The sequence below is a fragment of the Spermophilus citellus genome, assembly GCF_964194105.1.
Source record: "Spermophilus citellus genome assembly, chromosome: X".
Lineage (NCBI taxonomy): Eukaryota > Metazoa > Chordata > Mammalia > Rodentia > Sciuridae > Spermophilus > Spermophilus citellus.
In genome coordinates, this window is record NC_138190.1 from 148,495,613 (window position 1) to 148,515,639 (window position 20,027).

Below are 20,027 nucleotides of genomic sequence, written 5' to 3' on the forward strand. Positions count from 1 at the left end.
AACCACCATTTGACCCTGCTATTGCCCTTCTCGGACTATTCCCTGAAGACCTTAAAAGAGCATGCTACAGGGATACTGCCACATCGATGTTCATAGCAGCACAATTCACAATAGCTAGACTGTGGAACCAACCCAGATGCCCTTCAATAGATGAATGGATAAAAAAAATGTGGCATCTATACACAATGGAGTACTATGCAGCAATAAAAAATGACAAAATCATAGAATTTGCAGGGAAATGGATGGCACTAGAGCAGATTATGTTTAGTGAAGCTAGCCAATCCCTAAAAAACAAATACCAAATGTCTTCTTTGATATAATGAGAGCAACTATGAACAGAGCAGGGAGGAAGAGCAGAAAGAAAAGATTAACATTAAACAGAGACATGAGATGGGAGGGAAAGGGAGAGAAAAGGGAAATTGCATGGAAATGAAGGGAGACCCTCATTGCTATACAAAATTACATATAAGAGGTTGTGAGGGGAATGGGAAAATAAACAAGGAGAGAAATGAATTACAGTAGATGGGGTAGAGAGAGAAGATGGGAGGGGAGGGGAGGGGGGATAGTAGGGGATAGGAAAGGCAGCAGAATACAACAGTTACTAATAGGGCATTATGTAAAATTGTGGATGTGTAACTGACATGATTCTGTAATCTGCATTTGGGGTAAAATTGGGCGTTCATAACCCACTTGAATCTAATGTATGAAATATGATATGTCAAGAGCTTTGTAATGTTTTGAACAACCAATAAAAAAAGAAAAAAATAAAAGTAATAAAAAAAAAGAATGTGGCAAACCTTGGTGGATATTTCATGTGCACTTCAGAACAATATGTATTCTGCTGTTGTTGGATGGATTGTTCTATAAATGTCAGTTAGGTCAAGTTGGCTGACAGTGCTGTTCAGGTTATCTTACTCCTACTGATTTTCTACCTGCTTAATTTATCAGTTACTGAGAAAGAAGGGAATTCTTTAACTACAATTGTGTTTTTCTTTATTTCTATGATTTTTTTGCTTCATTATTTTGATGGTCTGTTTTCAGGTTCTACATGTTCTCTTGGAGATGTGACCCCTTTATTGCTATGTAATGTGCCTCTTTATCCTAAATAATCTTCTTTGTTAAGATTGCTTTATCTAAAGTTAATATGACTATTACTATTTTTTTTTTGTCAGCCTTTGCATGGTGTTTCTGTCTCCATCCCTTAACTTTTTGTGGTGTGTGATATGTGGGGATTGAACTTAGGGATGCTTTACCACTGAGCTACATACCTATCCCTTTTTATTTTTTACTTTGTGACAGAGTCTTGCTAAGTTGGTCAGGCTGCCCTTGAACTTGCAGTCCTCCTACCTCAGCCTCCTAAGTAGCTGGGATTACAGGTATATACTACTGCACCTGTCTTCTCCATCTCTTCAGTTTTCCCATTATATGTTCTCAGCACCTTTGTCAAAAATCAATTGACTATGAATGTGTAGGTATTCTTGTAGGCTCTCTGTTTCATTGGCCAATGTGTCTGTTTTTACAACAATATCATGCTGTTTTGATTACTGTAGCTTTGCAATGTATTTTGAAATTAGGTAATATGATATCTCTAGATTTGTCTTGCTTGTCAAGATTGCTTTGGCTATTAGGTGAGTTAGGTTGAAAGCTTTTCCTCTAAGATCAGAAATAATAAAAGGATATTTCCTCCTATCATTTCTATTCAAGAGTAATCAAGCAAGAAAAAAAAAATCATGACTTTATACAGAAACCCAGAAAGACTCCACCAAAATAACAGAACTAATAAGGGATTCAGTAAGGTTGCAGGATACAAAATCAACATACAAAAATCAGTAGCTTTTCTATATATCAATCATGAATTTGCTGAGAAAGAAATCATGAAAGCAATCTTATCCAAAATTGCCACAAAAATAAAATACTTATGAATAAATTTAAACAATGAAGTCAAAGATCTGTACACATAAACTATATAACATTTATGAAAAAAATTGAAGAAGACAGAAATAAATGCAAAGATACCCTGGTTCATAGACTTTAAAAATATTGTTAAAATGTCCATAGTACTCAAAGTGATCTTCAGATTCAACACAGTTCCTTTCAAAATCCATTGACATTCTTCACAGAAATAGAAAACATCCTAAAATTCTGACTGATAATTTCAACAGCAGTGTCACATGTAAGACTTGTTCTGATGTTGCTTTGTCTGTTCCAAATGTGTTATTTCTGACCTTAGCATGGTTTGTAATTCTGTAATTACTAAAAGTCATTTATGCTGTTTAAATAGTAGATACTGAGATAAATAGGACATTATCACGAGTTTATTAATCTGGTGAGGAGTCGGGCTGTGTTTGCCACTTGTTTTCTCTATTGTTACCAGAGGATGAAATTCATCTAGTGATCCTATTTTCTTCTGCCCTCTTGGTTTTGGCCCTTCCGTTTGTGCTACAGCTCAGATATAATTTGTCTATTGAAGATCTCCTTGCTGTATTTCACTGTTATTTTAACTAGAAGCTTACTAGTTTGTGGTAGTCTATGGAGAAGGAAAATATTCTGTAATCTTTGGATTAAGTTTCAGTCTTTAGGGTGTACAGTGGGCCTGCACTTTGGGAGCAAAGCATTTGATAAATATTTTTTTTCTGTCTTCCAGGGTGGTTTGGATTGAACTGTAACCTCAAGAAATGTATGTTGAAGTTCTAAATCCGATACTTGTGAACATGAGTAATACTGATAGTCCATGACTTACAGTGGTCTGACTTATGACTTTTTGATATGATGATGGTAGAAAAGGTATATGCATTCAACAGAAACTATTTTTTTTAAATTTTAATTTTGGTATTTTCCTGGCATAGCTATATGTGGTACAATACTCTCTCAATGCTGTTTATACCTTCCCATCAGTCACATGATCATAACAGGAAACAGTAATACTCTTCAGTGTGCTGCAAGTAGATATTAATTATAGTAGGTTATATGTATTAAATTCATTTCAATTTATGATGTTTTCAACTTATGATAGGTTTATCAGAATGTGACCCTATTGTAAATCAAAGAGCATCTATAGTGTTGTTGTAGATCTAATCAACTTAAAATGCAGTCACAATGGATTAAGGTGGGCTCTAAATCCAATGACTGGTTTTCTAAATAAGGAGAGAGATTTGAAGACATGGAAGAGAAAATATGGAGATAAAGGCAGAGATGAAATGATGCTGCCACAAGCAAAGCAATGTGAAGAACTGCTGGCAACTAAGATAAACTAGAAAGGGATAAAGAAGGATTCTTTCCTAGAGCCTTTAGACGTAGTACAGCACCACCAACACCTCACTTTAATATTTATCACCTCCAGAATGTGAGAGAAAAAAACTTCTGTTGTTTTAAAGCACTCTCTTTGTTTAATTTGTTGCAACAGCCCTAGGAAACTGTTCACTGGTGAAGCCCCCACCCCATCCCTAATACTATCCGTGGATGTAACATTTCTAGTCTGTCTTTAAGACCCTTTCCCCTGTATTATATTAAGGCTTTGTTTTTCCTTTGGCCATATAGGGAGACAGTGTTTGGCTGGAGCAGGGCAGAGTTCCCTACCCTTAGGTGGGTTGGGGTTTCACTGTTTCTCTGTGATATTTTTGTCCTACTTGCAACTTCCACGATAATCTTGGAAATCAATATCTATAAGTCCCTTCAAATCTACAGAAAATATTTTCAGACCACACAAAAAATATCTGGCACTGTACAACAAAATGAATATACTAACTCTACTGAACTGTACAATTAAATGATTAATATGGTATATGTTATTTTTTATCACACTTTCAAAAAAGTGTCCCCAAACATATCTTACCAAAATGATCTTCAAGTTGCTGCCAAACACAATTCAGAGATTTGGAGGCTGTATGGTGCCAATGGATGGCTATTGGAAATAAACTTTTGAAATTAGGCTGTTGAAGGGCTTGACATGTGATTCCTCCCTTCAGCAAATTCTGGAGCCTGCTTTGTAGGTGGGACAACCTGTGGTACCACATCCTAGAAGATTGGATAATAACAAGAGAGTTTTAGTAACAACATAAAATAACTTTTACGAGGCCACAGGAATAACAGTATGGATATGACTATGGAAAAAATCAATTTAATAATCTCAACTACAGATTAGACAAAAGAGAAATTCTGAAATGCATAGTATCTTAAAAAGAATTAATCTGGCCTGTGGAAAAGAGGGAGGAAGCCATGTAACTGCAGAAAGTCTGTGTGGTTCCTGATGTGAAACTTCCTGATGGTCCCAGAAATATAGAGTAAAATAAACTCAAAATGATTATTTTGAGTGGATTTGTGTATATGTATGGATGCTTGTGTGTATATATTGCTGATGAATGCACTGAATTTTATTTTGGGGTGAAACTAATCACATACAGGAATGTCACAGCTAAAGACAACAGAATTTACTAATGACTTAGAAGTATTCTGAAACAACAGGCTATTAAATTGGGGGCTAATGTTAAATTTATTGAGATTCTGTGTGTGAGAGCATGGGAGACAGTAGTGAAAGGCCCTTGCTGATATTTGCTTCCATTTATTTTTTCCAATGTCTCTTGTTTTTCAACCTCCTACCAATAGGTATCATCTAAAACAGACAACATGGTGGATATGAGGTAGACTGCAGATCTCAACTTCTTTGCAGATTGGAATCAAAGCAGTGAGAAAACACCTGGTCAGAGAGGTGGGTGGAAATGCACTGATTCACAACATCTGAAGGTCAGAGATTTGAAGGGACTAAGAAATTAGTTACTGGAACAGAAAACAGGAAATAGTTTGCTAACCCTATAGCACCTACATCATCAGGGCAGGAGGGGTAACAAAGGGAAAAAGGGAAAGGGCCTGGAGAGTTGAATGGTTAGGAGCTAAAGGGTGCCAAGCCCCTGACTCCCAGCATCTGCACTGTGAGTACAGTGGAACACAGCATGACATTTCCAGGAATGTGTCTCCTAGGGAGCAGTGCACACTCCTTCTGGGCCTTCTCTGAGCATCTCTCCCAAGGAGAACAGAGCCTAGGGAGTGGAGCACATCTCTGCCACTGGAAACCACCAACCCATAACCCAGCTTCCTGCTGCCACCCAGAAAAATGTTGTGGCCCATTTGCTTGCCCCAAACCCATGCCAAGACTGCCACCCTGAGCATCAGCTTTTGACAGCAACCCCATACCCGTTTCCAGGCTGCCCTATACCTCTTCCATGAGTCACCTTAGCCAAAGTTCCAAATACTACAAGGGCAAACCCATACATATTTTTGTAACTATGAGAGTATGTAAAAGAAATGTCTCCATTTTAAATATTTCAGCATGGTGAAAACTGAATCTTTTTATGATTGTCATTGCATTAGCTGTCTTGTGTCAACTGTTTTATTGTGTCTTCCCTCATTATTTGTTTTGTTTCATGGTTCCAATTAATTTTATGTGTATTTTTAATTAATTGGCATTATTAATGATACATCTTTTCCTTTTCATCTTTATTCCCTTCCCTTCCTTCTTTCTCCTCTCAGTTTTCCTTTGTCTCCCCACTTTCCCTTTCTTTCTTTTTACCATCTTTTCCAATAAAAATTAGCATTAATTACACTATCATTGATACTTAACTTTTTAGCCTAGTCTGAATTATTTTCACTCACTTTTCTCACTTATTAGTAGAGTTGTAGAGATCATTAGCAATTTTTAAATATATTAAGTTTTAAATGTATGTTGACAAATGGTTTGCACTTAAATTACCATAGTTACTGGAGGTAACTCTGTCTCAAAGTGGCACTAGTGGTTAAACTTAACACTTTAAATATGCCAATTAGGATGTGCTGACTTTAAGATCTATCCCCAGCCCAGGGCTTATTATAAAGAAACTGCTCACTAAAACTCTCACATAATAGAGGAAGAGGAAGCGACCTTAACCGATGCAAAGACATAGGACCTCAGAAAACATGAGGAAACAAGCCAACAAGATGTCTATATATATCCCGGGGCTTGGATTGTGGCTCAGTGGTAGAGTGCTTGCCTCACATGTGTGAGGCACTGGGTTCGATTCTCAGCACCACATGTTAACAAATAAATAAAGGTCCATCAATAACTAATAAAATATTTTTAAAAAGTTTATATCCCTCCAAAGACTAAATCCAGAGATAATGAAGTGAATGAAATGAGGGGCAAAGAATTTCAAAAGTTGATTGTTAACATGATCAATGAATTAAAACAAGATCTAAAGAATGGACTAAGGGAGAAATATAGGATATGAGAGAACATTTCAATAAAGAAATTGAGATTCAGAAAAAAAAAAAGAACCAGTCAGATACTTTGGGAATGAAAGTCACAGTAAGTAAAATAAAACTAAGGTGAAAGTCTTTTTAATAGATTAGATCAAATAGAAGACAGAAACTCAGAGTCTGAAGACAAGGTGGACATTCTGGAACATTCAGATAGTATCTAAGAAAAAAGCAAGAAAACACAATCAGAATATCCAAGAACTCTGGAACAGCATCAAGAGACCTAATTTAAGGTTCATAGGTATTTAAGAAGGTATGAGCTAATGGCATTGATAAACAATTCAGTGGAATAATAGAAAAAAACCCAAATGTTGGGAATGAGATGGACATACAGATACTGGAGGCATTTAGAACTCCAAATACACAAGACCAGAAAACAACCTCTCCATGACACATTATAGTCAAAATGCCAGAAATCCAGTTCCAGGGAAATTTTTAAAAAGCTGCAAGAGAGAAATATCAGGTCACCTACAGAAGAAAACCAATCATAATAACAGCAAATTGCTCAGCAGAACCCTTAAATTCAGGAGGGATTGGAACAATGTATTTCAAGCCCTGAAAGATTGCCAAGCAAGAATGCTATGTCCAACAAACATATCTTCAAGATCAAAGAAGAAATAAAAAGTTTCCAAAATAATCATAAACTCAAAGAATTCATGACAACTAAGCCAGCATTGCAGAAAATACTTAAAGAAATCCTGTACAGTGAAGAAGATTAAAACAACCAACAGAATTCATGAAAGTGTAACTCATGAGAAGAGTAGCTAAGCAAATGCGAATTAAGTTCAAATCAAACATTAGAAAAAAAATGGCAAGAAGCAATAACCTCTGCATATGTCCAAACATAAATGGTCTCAATTCTCCAATTAAAAAAAAAACACTGACAGATTGGATTAAAAAAGAAGACCCACTTACAGGCAAAGACAGCCACCAGCTGAAAGTGAAAGAATGGAAATTGATACACCATGTCAATGGAGCCTGAAAATAAGCAGAAGGAGATACTCTTACAACTGACAAAGCAGACTTTAAGTCGAAATTAATCAGAAGAGACAAAAGGTCACTTTATACCTATAACAAGAAGATATAATGATAGTAAATATTTATGGCCCAATCATAAATTACATAAACATTACCTAATTACATAAACACTATTCAACCTAAAGACTTGGATATACCACAATACAATAATTCTGAGGGATTTCAACACAACTTTCTCACCAATGGTCATGGCCATCCAGATATAAACTCAGTAAAGACTCTTCAGACCTAAAGCACATTATAAATAAAATGGACCTAACACACACACACACACACACACACACACACACACACACACACGAAAGAGAGAGAGAGAAAGAGAGAATATTTCTTCCAATAACACACATATTCACTTTCTTCTCAGCGGGTCATGGAAATTTCTCCAAAATTGACCATATTTTAGGCCAGAAAACATGTCTCAGAAAATACAAAGAAGTTGATATAATTCTTTGCATCTTACAGATCATAATGCAGTAAGATTAGAAATTAGAAATCAACACTAAGAAAAATTGCAGAAACTATATAAACACATGGAGATTAAACAATACAGTTTTGGATAATGAGTGTATTATAGAAGAAATCAGGGGAGACATTTAAGAAATAAAACAATTATAGAAATACAACATACCAGAATCTGTAGGACACAACAAAGGTGGTTCTAGTAGGAAAGTTTAAAGCTGTGAGTGCCTACATTAAAAAAAAAAGAAAGATCCCAAATAAATAACCTGATTATATGTTTTGAGGCCTTAGAAAAACAAGAACAAACCAATATCAAAATCAGTAGAAAGAAATAAATAATAAAGATCAGAGCCAAAATTAATGAAAATGAAAAAAAAGTAAAAGGATAAATGAAACAAAAGTTGGTTCTCAGAAAAGGTAAACAAGACTGATAAGTCCTTAGTCAAAATAAGCAAAACAAAATGAGAAAAGACCAAAATTTAAAAAAATAATAACAACAACACAGATGAAAAAGGTGTAACACAACAGACATCACTGAAATACACAGGATCATAAAGGAGTAGTTTGAAAACTTACATTTATAGTAAATTGCAAAATCTAGAAGGAATTGACAAAATTCTGGACACATACAACCTACCAAAACTGAACAGTGAGGATACAGAAAACTTAAATAGATAATAACAGGCAATGAGATTGAAGAAGTAATAAAAAGCATTCCAATGGGGAAAAAAAAGCCCAGGAAGAGATGGGTTCTCAGATGAATTCTACCAAACCTTTAAAGAAGAATTAATGCCAGTGTTTCTCAAATTATTCTCTGAAGTACAAATCAGTAGGAGATACTGCTCTAAACTCATTATATCAGTATCACACTGACACTAAAACCAGATAAGTACACACTCAGGAAAGACAACTATAGACCAATATCCTTGATGAACATGGATGGAAAAACCCTTCAATAAAATATTAGCAAATCATATTCAGCAACACATTAAGGAGATTGCATATCATGATCAAGTTGGTTTCATTCAAGTGATGCAAAAATGGTTCAACATACCTTAATCATTAAATGATTCACCACACAAATAGAATCAAGGACAGAAATCACATGATCATCTCAATAGATGCAGAAAAAGCCTAAAACAAAATTCAGCACCAAGTCATGATAAAAAAAAATTGTAGAAACTAGGAATAGAATGAACTTACTTCAACACTCTAAAAGCTATATAAGACAAACTCAAAGCCAACATCATACTGAAAGGGGGAAAAAGCATTTTCTCTAAAATCAGGAAGAAGAAAAAGATGTCCACTTTCAGTATTCTTATTCAGTGTACTTGAAAATTTAGCCAGAGCAATTAGGAAAGAGAAAAAAAAATGAAAGGAATAGAAATAGGGATAGAAAGAAGTCTAATTGTCTCTATTTGCAAATGATATGATCCTACATTTATAAGATCCTAGAAGCTTCACAAGACGACTTCTAGAGCTGATAAATCAATCAAGTTAGCAGGACACAGACTCAATATACAAAAATCAGTAGTTTTTCTGTATACTAATAATTATTATAGTGAGAAAGAAATCAGGAAGACAGTTTATGATGGCCTCAAAACAAAAGAAAACCTACCTGGGAATAAATCTAACCAAAGAGGTGAAAGACCTCTATCAAAACAATTTTAGAATGCTAAAGAAATTGAAGATCTTAGATGATAGAAATATCTTTCACATTCATGGATAGGCAGAATTAATATTGTGAAAATGGCCATATTACTAAAAATGATCTACAGAGTTAATGTAACCCAATAAAAATATCAATGACTTTCTTCACAGAATTGGAAAAAAATCTCAAAATTCATATGGAAGAATAAAAAGGCCCAGAATAGCCAAAACAATATTGAAACAATAAGAGTAATAGTGAAGACATCATAATACCTGATCTCAAATTATACTACAGAGCTATAATAACAAAACAGCATACTATTGGCATTAAAAGAGACATGAAGACCAATGGAATATAATAGAAAACACAGAGACAAATACACATAGATACAGCCATCAGATCTTTGACAAGTTATTAAAAATGTATCTTGGAGAAAAGACAACCTTTTTAACAAATGGTGCTGGCAAAACTGAAGATCCACATGCAGAAGAGTGAAACTAAGTCACTACCACTTGCTCTGTAGAAAAATCAACTCAAGTACCATTCAGCGAGGCATATAACCCAGAAATCAGTATTTCAGACTTGATACCTTACTTTTAACATTTCTTCTTGATTGCCATTTATCAAGTCATAACACCTTTTATCTGATAAATGAATCTCAATCTCGACATGCTGCATTATATCTCTAATTGTCACCATTCCTGTCTAGGCCCATCCTTATTTCTCATTCAAAGACTAAAATAGCGTCCTAGGGGCTGGGGATGTGGCTCAGGCGGTGGCGCGCTCGCCTGGCATGCGTGCGGCCCGGGTTCGATCCTCAGCACCACATACAAACAAAGATGTTGTGTCCGCCGAGAACTAAAAAATAAAGATTAAAATATTAAAAAAATAGCATCCTAACTGATTTATTCATATCCACTTTTGCCTTCCCTTCAAACCATTTTGCACAGTGTAGGAAGAGTGAACCAAAATAGACACATATGTAGCTCCTTCGGGTATGATCCAATGTCTTTGTTTTATAAGTTATGTTACACTACCTATTCCTGAGCACCCTGTAACTCCACTTCCTGCTATTTACCATCTTATACTTTATTGTTTACTGTCAGATTAATCATGGTCTTTCTTGGTTTAAAGAAACTTATATTAACATTCTCTGTTGCCTCAGACTGGAGGCTCTTTTGTTCATATTTCAAGAATCATCTTAGATACCATTTCATCTAAGAAGTCTTCCATAAAAACTCAGACCTTTCTTTTGTTTTCTCAAAATACTCTAGTTATGTCTTTTTTTCTTTTTTAAAATATATTTTTAGATGTTGATGGACCTTTATTTAATTTATTTATTTATATGTGGTGCTGAGAATCAAACCCAGGGCTTCACACATGCTTGGCAAGCGCTCTACCACGGAGCCACAACCCTAGCCCCATTCTCTTTTTTCTTAATACATTATGCTGAAATTATACATTTATATGTCTTTTCCCCAATAATACTTGGTATTCCTCAATAGGAAGACCTACATATCTCATTCATTTTGTGCTCTAACATCTAGCATGGTTCCTAGTAGTTAGTAGAACTCCATAAATGTTTGTGAGAATTGGATTTAATTACTCTTCTTTTAGCTTCTTAGCCTCCTTAAAACTTAACTGATGTCTGCTCTAAATCTTCACTTAAGTAATAAAAGGTAGGCTTTCTAGCAGATCATCAAAAATTCTTCCTTGCCTATATTCTGTTAATCTTTGAATATAGTAATTTAATTAATTAATACAAAACTAGATTAATAATGAAATCCATATTCTGTTACACAGAAAAGACTTGTTAAAAGTTTTGCTGAAATTTCATCCATTTAACATATATACTGTGTCTGTCATATTTCCATCAACTGTCTCTTAGTTATCAAAAATAAAATTAGATTTGTGTTGAATGATTTTATTGATAACTTTTCAATTTTCTAAGTACTCACTTATTTGAGGATCTGTTCTATAAGTTAACCCAGGATAATTTTAGCTCATTGATTAATAGATTGACAATTCCCCTTCTTTTTTGTTAGAAGTGGTAATAATATTTACATTAAATCCAGTTATAAAATTCCTCTCTTATTTTTACTCAATCCCCTTGATCACTTGAGTACAGTTCAATAGTATCATCTGAGCTATAATTTACCCATGCCAGGAGATAAGTACTTTCTCTGACAACAGATTATAGATATTGTATTCTTATCTTACAAATATGCATTTCTACAAGCCCAAATAATTCTGGGCCTTCCAAATACTAATCCTTTAGGCACATGCCACCCACCTGTTAATGTTTATCCTTGCTTTTGTGCCCTTCTTTTTATCTTTAATGTATTATAATTTTTAAAGAGGAACTATGAGCTCATTGTAAAACTTCCCATGTAACCCTATGATTTTCCTTTTTTCCTTTAATAGTATGATTTGCTGTTTCATAGTCAAAATTATGTTTTTGAGAGCTTCCCAACCTTTAGAGTCTAAAGCCATCTTAATGTAAATTAAGGTCCAACAAGTATCAATCACAATAGCAGAAACTTTTGGAGAACAGCCATAGCTAGAAATTCTAGTCAGAGTAGGCAATTACATAATAGGTCAATCTGAATATTTTCATGGTTATTACTTAGGAAGAAGCATTACCTCCTGAGAGGCTTAAAGCCAAGAGTCCATTTAGCTCCTGTCAATTTTTCCTTCCAAATGTCTTTCAGATTTGTCCTTCTCTTTCCATTCCTATAGATCCTTCATCACCTCATACCTGGACTATTGCCATAAACTAGATGGTTTCTCACATCTAGTCCACCCATATTGGAATCCATTTTCCATATTATTGCCAGATTAATCTTCTTAAAACACTTTCATCATGTCACTCTCCTGCCTGAGACCTAGCTCAAATGTCACCTTCTTCATAACATATTCTCAGCAGTCTTAGGAATAGTTAGTATTTTTACAGGTCTCTCTGTACATATCTTTATTAGTAGTACACTCACAACATTTACAGTAATAGTCTGTATAATTATTTTTTCATTTGCCATTTGCTGTGAGCTCTTTGAGGGTAGGCGAAAGTTTGTCATCTCTTTACAATGGCACTCAAGGCAAGGCTTTACATAATTGGGCCCATTTATCTTTGCCACACCACCTCATGACCATCACATATATTATCTCCTCTACCTACTTTGCTCTTACTCTCATTATTTCCACTCATGCTCTAGGTCTCAGATTAAATATCAATTCATTGAGAAACTTTCTCTGACAATTTTATTAGCTAACTGTTTGAGGAGATATATATTTCTCATCTGATTACACAATGTATTCATGTATCAAAATATCACCTGGATGCTAAGCACAGTGGCACATGGATGTAATCCCAGCAGTTTGGGATGGCAAATTCAAAGACAACCTCAGCAACTTAGCAAGGCCCCAAGTAACTCAGTGATAAATAAAAAAAATAAAAAGGGTTGGGGTGTGGCTCAGTGGTAAAGTGCTGCTGGGTTCAATCCCCAGTACCAAAACACACACACACACACACACACACACACTGTTAATAGCTCATTGATTAACAGATTGACAATTTTTGTATTTTAATGTATTAGTTAAAATTAAATTGGATTTTAAAATAAATTATGAAGTATTAATTAATTGACCAATTTAATAAACATTTATTGATTGTCTACTTTGTGACAGGCACTTTCTTAGCACTTAGAATATATCAATGGACAAGGTAGATACAAAGTTCTGCTTTCATAAAGCTTATCTTCTGGAGGGAGATGGTTAATAATTAAAGATAAACAGAATATGTAAATTATACAGTATATTAGAGAGTGATAAAAGCTATGAAAAAAAAGCAGTGGGATAAAAAAGTACACCGGAAGTTGGACTTTTACCCATGGCAGTCTTATAAGATAAGCCTTATTGAGAAACATGAAATTTGATCAAGAGGGAAGTTAGTCATGACATCTGGGTAAAGTAGGCCTTAGATGTAAAGGCTGTAAGGTGCAATCATGTCTGTTGTGGCCAAAGAACAGCAAAGAATAAGTATGGCTGGGACACAGTAAGCCAAGTGTATAGGAGATAAAATCAGAAAGGTGGGTATGGGTGGATCATATTATGTAGGGTCTTATAAGCTAATATATACAAATTTCATTTTTCACTCTGATAGAAGTGATGGATCATTGTAGGGTTTAAAAAGAAAAGAAGCATCCCTATGACACATTTTAAATGGATTGTTCTGGCTATTTTATTAAGAATAAACTGTAAAAGGGCCAAGAAAATAAGGAAGGAGACCTATTAGTAGGCTATGAGATATCACAGTTACTGCAGAAAAAAAAATGGCAGTGGCTTACCTAGGGTGGTGTCAGTGAAGATGGTGGAGTGGAGTAAGAGTCTTCATAGTTTTGAAGGTACAGACAAGATTTGCTGATTAACTGGATATAGGATGGGAGAATAAGAATGAATGATGGTCCAAGATATTTGGACTGAGAAGTGAAAGGTTGTAATTGTCAAGGGGAATTGTGACGGGGAATACTGTAACTTTGCAGGAAAAGGATGAATTATGATGTTAGATTTGTGATATCTATTAGACTTCTAAGTGGAAATATTAGAGAGGTAGCTGGATATTTGAGTCTTGAGCTCAGGGAAGAGATATAAGCTGGAGATAGAAATTTGGGAGTTGTCCCATACTTGGTATTTAAAGTCATCAGACTGGATGAATCTACCCAGGTAATCAGTGTAGATACAGGAAAAAGAAAAGATCAATATCCTTGTTAATTTCTCCTGGATCCCTTTTCCTTTCCTTTAATATACTTATTATAATTTATAACTACATATTTACATTGTATTAATTTCTGTGATTATTTGGCTAATGTAGGCCTTATTGAACAAAAGCTCTAAGAGCAGGGTTTATGCCATTTTTCCTGACCACTGCCAGCATAATAACTAGAAAAATAATATATTAGATTATATGAATTAAAAAATGTCCCTTTATATCAAGATCACAAAATTAAATGCCAAAAGGGGCTGGGCAAGTAGCATAAGTAAGTTGAGTATGAGAGAGAATGGGTTGTGGAGAGAGGGTGAACTGAAGATCTGGCAACACAAGACCTAACTGGCAATAATAAGCTGGAGAGGAGAGAGATATACAGATTATACATGAAGTCTTTCAAATTGTAATGTTTACAAATGCATCAGCTCAAGTCCTCTTAAAAAGACGATGTCATGATAGGAGTAGATGTGCAAGTAATTTACTGGTGAAAAATACATGTGAATAAGAAATACAGTGAGTCTGAAAAGACTGGGGGAGCTGTCACATGATGATACAGGTCCCATCCCTGTGGAGAAGAGAGGGAAGGAAGAAAGATTTAGACTGCAATTCTGTTTAAGTGTCTTCAAGACAAGGTTGCCATTAGAAGAATCTGGGTCTCCAGGGAATGGACCTTCATTAGAATTCTTGCCATGATCATTCAGTAGTTGATTGAAAGCAGCCCACAGGCCTTGACAGGAAAACAATGATTACAGAACATTAGCAGCTGGGCCCTTGGTCAGTAATATTGCCTTCAGTTGGAGATTTTAGAGGCATTTTGTGGTGGGCACCACAAGAACTAAATTCAACACTTTTCTGGTATTGGCCAACACACTATGGACCAAAAACACATCATTTCAAGTTATATTCAGCTGAAATATGGACAGTTAACAACCTCTGCCCTAGTCACTAATATATACTTCACCATCAATGTGTTAGTGTATATGTGTGTGTATTCATATTCTGAGGTAGTCCAAAATTGATCACCAATAGCATCTATGTAGTAGGGTTTAAAGTACCAGGTTAGAACATGAAAAGCTTTAGCCAAGGTGGATTTGAAATTCATGATCAGAATAGAAAGGTGGTTTCATAGTATGAAATATCAAAAAGAACAATCCAAAAAGAAAAGGTGTGAGTTAAAGCCAACTATCTACAAGCATTATAGGAGAATAGATAATGAAGTTGAAAAACAGAAATAGATGATAATAACTAAGTGGAGCATTTCAGACATATTTTACTTGAAAGAAGAATCATCACTGTTACATATGCTTTAGAGTTAAGAGTCTGCTATGAAAGAAACAGGAGTTTAAAATTGGGGGTCTGAAAAGCAGTGACAACTGTAACCCTTGGTGATAGATAATAAATAATGTCATGCAGGACATGGATGATCATTTCATCAATGTATCTACATAGTGAATATGGCTTGTGGGTACTGGAAATCAGGTCAGCATAGTTTGAGGAAAAATTTATGCCAAATAAGGGTTGTCTGCAGTCAAGAGTAGGCATGGCTGTCCTTTTGGTTTCCTGATCTTTCCTTGGTTTCAAGTGCATGAACCTTGTTTCTAAGTGCCATAGGACAACGTGTCAGATACAGTGCCACCAAAGGTCTTAAAGAGACTTCTTACAAAGACCAGAGGAACACTGGGGTGGCATCATGATACAGGCAGAAAAATTTGGCTTGCACTTAGTTTGTCAGAATTTGCACAAACACATCTCAATCATATATTCCATCTTTGGGTACCAAGTCAGGTTTTTCTCAATGCTTACTAGGCTCTGTTAAGTACAGGTGTTGGTCTACCATTGCTTCTGCATGAAATATACTGACCATAGTTATCACTGGAGGGGGTGCCCCTACACCCTTAAGAGGCTGGCTTTAGAGTGGGGATAACATACTTGCACTCTGGAGTGACATTTGACTGCTGAGTGTAATCAGAGTATGGGAACAGAACCTTATTACCCATCTGGGCATCCCTCTTACACTGCTTTGTTGGAGAGATCCCTCTCTAAAATGTGTAGGTGTTGTGGGATAAAATGGAGTATAAATGAAGAGTACCATGAATGCTTTAGCCTGCTGCCCAGGGACAATTTTGAATCTTGGAAGCTATGATAAGTAGCTAGAAAAAATGTTCTAATAGAAGTAATAGTATATGTTTAGTGTCTTTATCAGGCCTGTGTGCATATAATGTGCTTCTAGAAAGCTTAAGTAGAACAAGCTGAATTCAAGGTTAGCAATTATATTCTTGCACTCTGTCAGTAGGTTGATAAGTTAGTATACTTAAAACAAAAGCAGTATATTTTCTCAGGTCACACATGACAGATGTGTTGTCAACTGCGACAGTATTGTCTCTTTGAAGGGCAGACCATGGTGACACCAGAATTGTTGTTTCAAGGATAGATTTTTTTTTTGAGAGGCAAGTATAAAAATCCAAGGAGGATTTCTACCAGTGTCTAAAAAGAAAGGTTAAGAGCACTGCTAAAATAAGGAAAGAAACCATCAGACGTAGTCCAAAGAGGATTTCCTAATATGGGAAGGTAGAATTGTGGTCACAAGAAATAAAAGGTTACAATGACTGTTCATTATGAAGGATAAATCGGCTGAAGTACAACAGTACAACAGGTGAAACTAATAACTTTGCTAAAGCTGGTTTCTGAGAGAATCAAATGAGAGATAATGTTCATGATTTCTCCATACTTAGCTAGTTATGTGCCAGGACTCTCTCTTTCATGAGTTGAGGTATCAAGCTGACAGATTAGGTTCTACTTATAAGATACCAATGATCCTGACCATGGTGTTGATTATACTTGACCTTGGAATGCTGTCTTCTCTCTTTATAAAATCTCTATTAATTTTTAAAATATTACTTCAAATTCTATTATTAAAAAATCCTACCTCATGTCTTGTGAATTACACAGATTTTTGTCTTTCTTGATGGACAATGGTACATATTATTTGAACCAAACATTCTAGTATTGTCTTGATTTGAAATTTTGCCCCAATTGATTCAATTATATAAGTTTTGCCTCTTTAGCTAGTCTGTAAACTCCATGAATTCAAAGAATAAACTTCTTTGTAACTCCAAAAGTGTCATATATTTTGTGGTAATTAAATTAAATCAAGATCCAATAATCATTGGTTACAGAATAATCAGAAATGCCTGAATGGGTACAGCTGGAAATGCCAGTCAGTAGGCAATCACATAAGGGCCAACTTCAATCTTTTCAAAGAGAGAAAACAGCCTCTCTTGAAAGGCATTTTACTTCCTGAATGACTGGCAGTTAAATTTGATCTGAAAGTTTGCATTAGGAATTGAAATAAATACAAATTTGCCTTTACTTTTTGTGCAACACAAGAATCAAACTAAGAATGTGAAATCCCAAATGTCCTAAGTTTTAGCTTAAAATACAATACAAAACAAACTATCCAATTGTAAAAAATAAATCATTCAAAATAATTGCTTAAAATAAATATACAAGGACTTTGGAAAGGCTTAGTGAAGAGTTCAGTAAAACTGCTTCCCAAAAAATGAAAATAAAATGGATAAAGTTGTCAGAAACAATCCCTTCATGACTCTGGAAATTAACTAAAATCATAAAACAAATCAAGAAGCATTAATTCAATAAAAACTACTGAAACTTGATTAAGAATAGTAGGAATCTGTGGGATTTTAACTTGGGGTTTTCCTAATTCCTACCAGATCCATGGCATGACAATTCTAAATGCACAGTAGAAGCTCTAAGGATTGAAATCTCCATTAATGGAGGGTGTTGCCATGATTTTCAGCAAAACACAATATAGCCCATATCTAGTGGCACTTTTTAAAATAACAGCAATCTCAGTGGTAAACAACTGAGACAGCCAATAGCATAGCTAGTCTATGGTTTTGATACTGGTCCCTGGAAGTTAAAACCACCAAGAAATTTAACAGGGATATTCAGAGAATAAGACAACCAAAGTAGGCCTTAAATGCTCTCACATATTCCTGGGGATCTGCCAGACTATATGTCTGTGAAAAACTGTGCTTAGTAGAAGTCAAAAAAGGTTGCAGATATGTACTTAACTCTGAGACAATGTAAGGCATTTTCCACCCAGAAAAGTAAGAGCTAGGACAGGGTTATAAATAGCTTGAATTTTCAATGTGTTTCCTGTCTCACATGCAGATGCATTGGTAAAGAGTAGCAGACTACCTTTGTTGTTTTAAAATTTCAATCATGATCTCTGACCAACCATTAACTGAGCTCTTAGGTATGGTGAAATAGAGATAATATTATCTAAAGTGTCCAGTTTTCATTTTAAAATGAGACAAACAAAAAGAATGTGTGATCCATATGTGAGGAGAAGAATTAGTCAATAAAGACTTTTTGTGTAGGGCTCATATGTTAAAATATGTTCAAAGAGTTAAAGAACCCATGTTTAATGTATGACTGCAACAAGTTATCACATAGATAATATCAATAAAAAGAGACAGAAATTATAAAAAAAGAATCATATGGGAACTCTAAAGTTGAAAAACATAATAGCTGGAATGAACAATTCACTAGGGAGACCACATGAAAGATTTTATCTGGGAAGAATGAATCAAAAAGTTTGAAGATAAATGAAAGAGATGATCTGATCAGAAAAATAAAAAGGAAAAAGAATTGAGATAATTTAAAAGAGCCACAGAAGGAGACATGCAAACTTTCCCAGAAAAACAAAAGTTAATGGAGTTTATCACAACTAGGAATTACTAAAGAGTTCTATGTGTTGAAATAAAAGCCTGCTAACTAGGGGCTGAGGTTGTGGCTCAGCGCTTGCCTAGCACATGTGAGGCACTGGATTTGATCCTCAGCACCGCATATAAATAAATAAAAGATCCATCAACAACTAATAAAAATGTTTTTTTTAAAAAGCCTGGTAATTAATAACAAAAGCACAAAACTCAATGGTATATACAGTTATATCCAAAGTACTCTAGGACTGCAGTGGTAGTGTGTAAAGCAATTTTATTTCAACAAATGATGAGACATAACTATTAAAAATAACAATAACCAAAATAAAATTTCAAGGAATATAGATTATAAAATCTAATAAATATTTCTATCAAAACAAAAAAATGTGAGGAGAAAGTAAAACTATGGAATTACTGTTATATGATCAAAGCTAATTAGTTATCAGCTTGAAAGAATCTTGTATAAAATGTTTTGTGTAAGGGGCTGCAGTTTGGCTCAGCAGTAGAATAGTCGTGTAGCATGTGCAAGGTCCTGGGTTCGATCCTCAGCACCACATAAAAATAAATAAATAAAATAAAAGTATTTTGTCCAACTACAACTAAAAATAATATTAAAAAATGTTTTATGTAACCTTCGTGGAAATGACAAAGCAAAATATCTATAACAGATGAACAAAACATAAAAAGAAAGGAGTCAGAGCATTCTGCTAGAAAAATTACCAAATCATATAGGAAGATAGCAAGAGAGAAAGAAATTTTCAGTCAACCAGTTTGAAGACAGATGAATAGAGATTATTTGATTGAAGGAACACAAATTTAGAAATATAGCATATAAAAAACAACCAAAAATTGCAAAGCGGAAGTAGTCTTTACCTAATTTTTTTTTCATTGTAAATGGATTAAATTCTCTAATCAGAAGACACAGAGTAACTGAATGGACTAATTAAAAGATCCAATTGTATTCTTCCTACTAGAGACTCAATTTGCCTTTAAGGACATTCATAGATTAAAAGCAAAGGAATGAAAAAATAAATTCTATTAAAAACTGAAAAAGCAAGGGTATCAAACAGACTTCAACAAGAGACAG

General features: G+C 34.7%; 1 protein-coding gene across 4 annotated transcripts in view; it reads right to left on the bottom strand.

Annotated features, from left to right (window-relative positions):
• TMLHE (trimethyllysine hydroxylase, epsilon) overlaps positions 1 to 20,027 on the bottom strand; it is an 81,445-nt gene that overhangs the window by 38,844 nt on the left and 22,574 nt on the right. For 3 of the 4 annotated variants that reach the window (XM_081278414.1, XM_081278411.1, XM_081278413.1), the window contains exon 2: positions 3,833 to 4,014. In XM_081278414.1, coding sequence (XP_081134540.1) covers positions 3,833 to 4,013 — 181 coding nt within the window. In that variant the 5' untranslated portion in view covers position 4,014. Of the gene's footprint in view, positions 1 to 3,832; positions 4,015 to 7,951; positions 8,011 to 20,027 lie in introns of all 4 variants that reach the window. The other variant, XM_081278412.1, reaches the window with a different exon arrangement.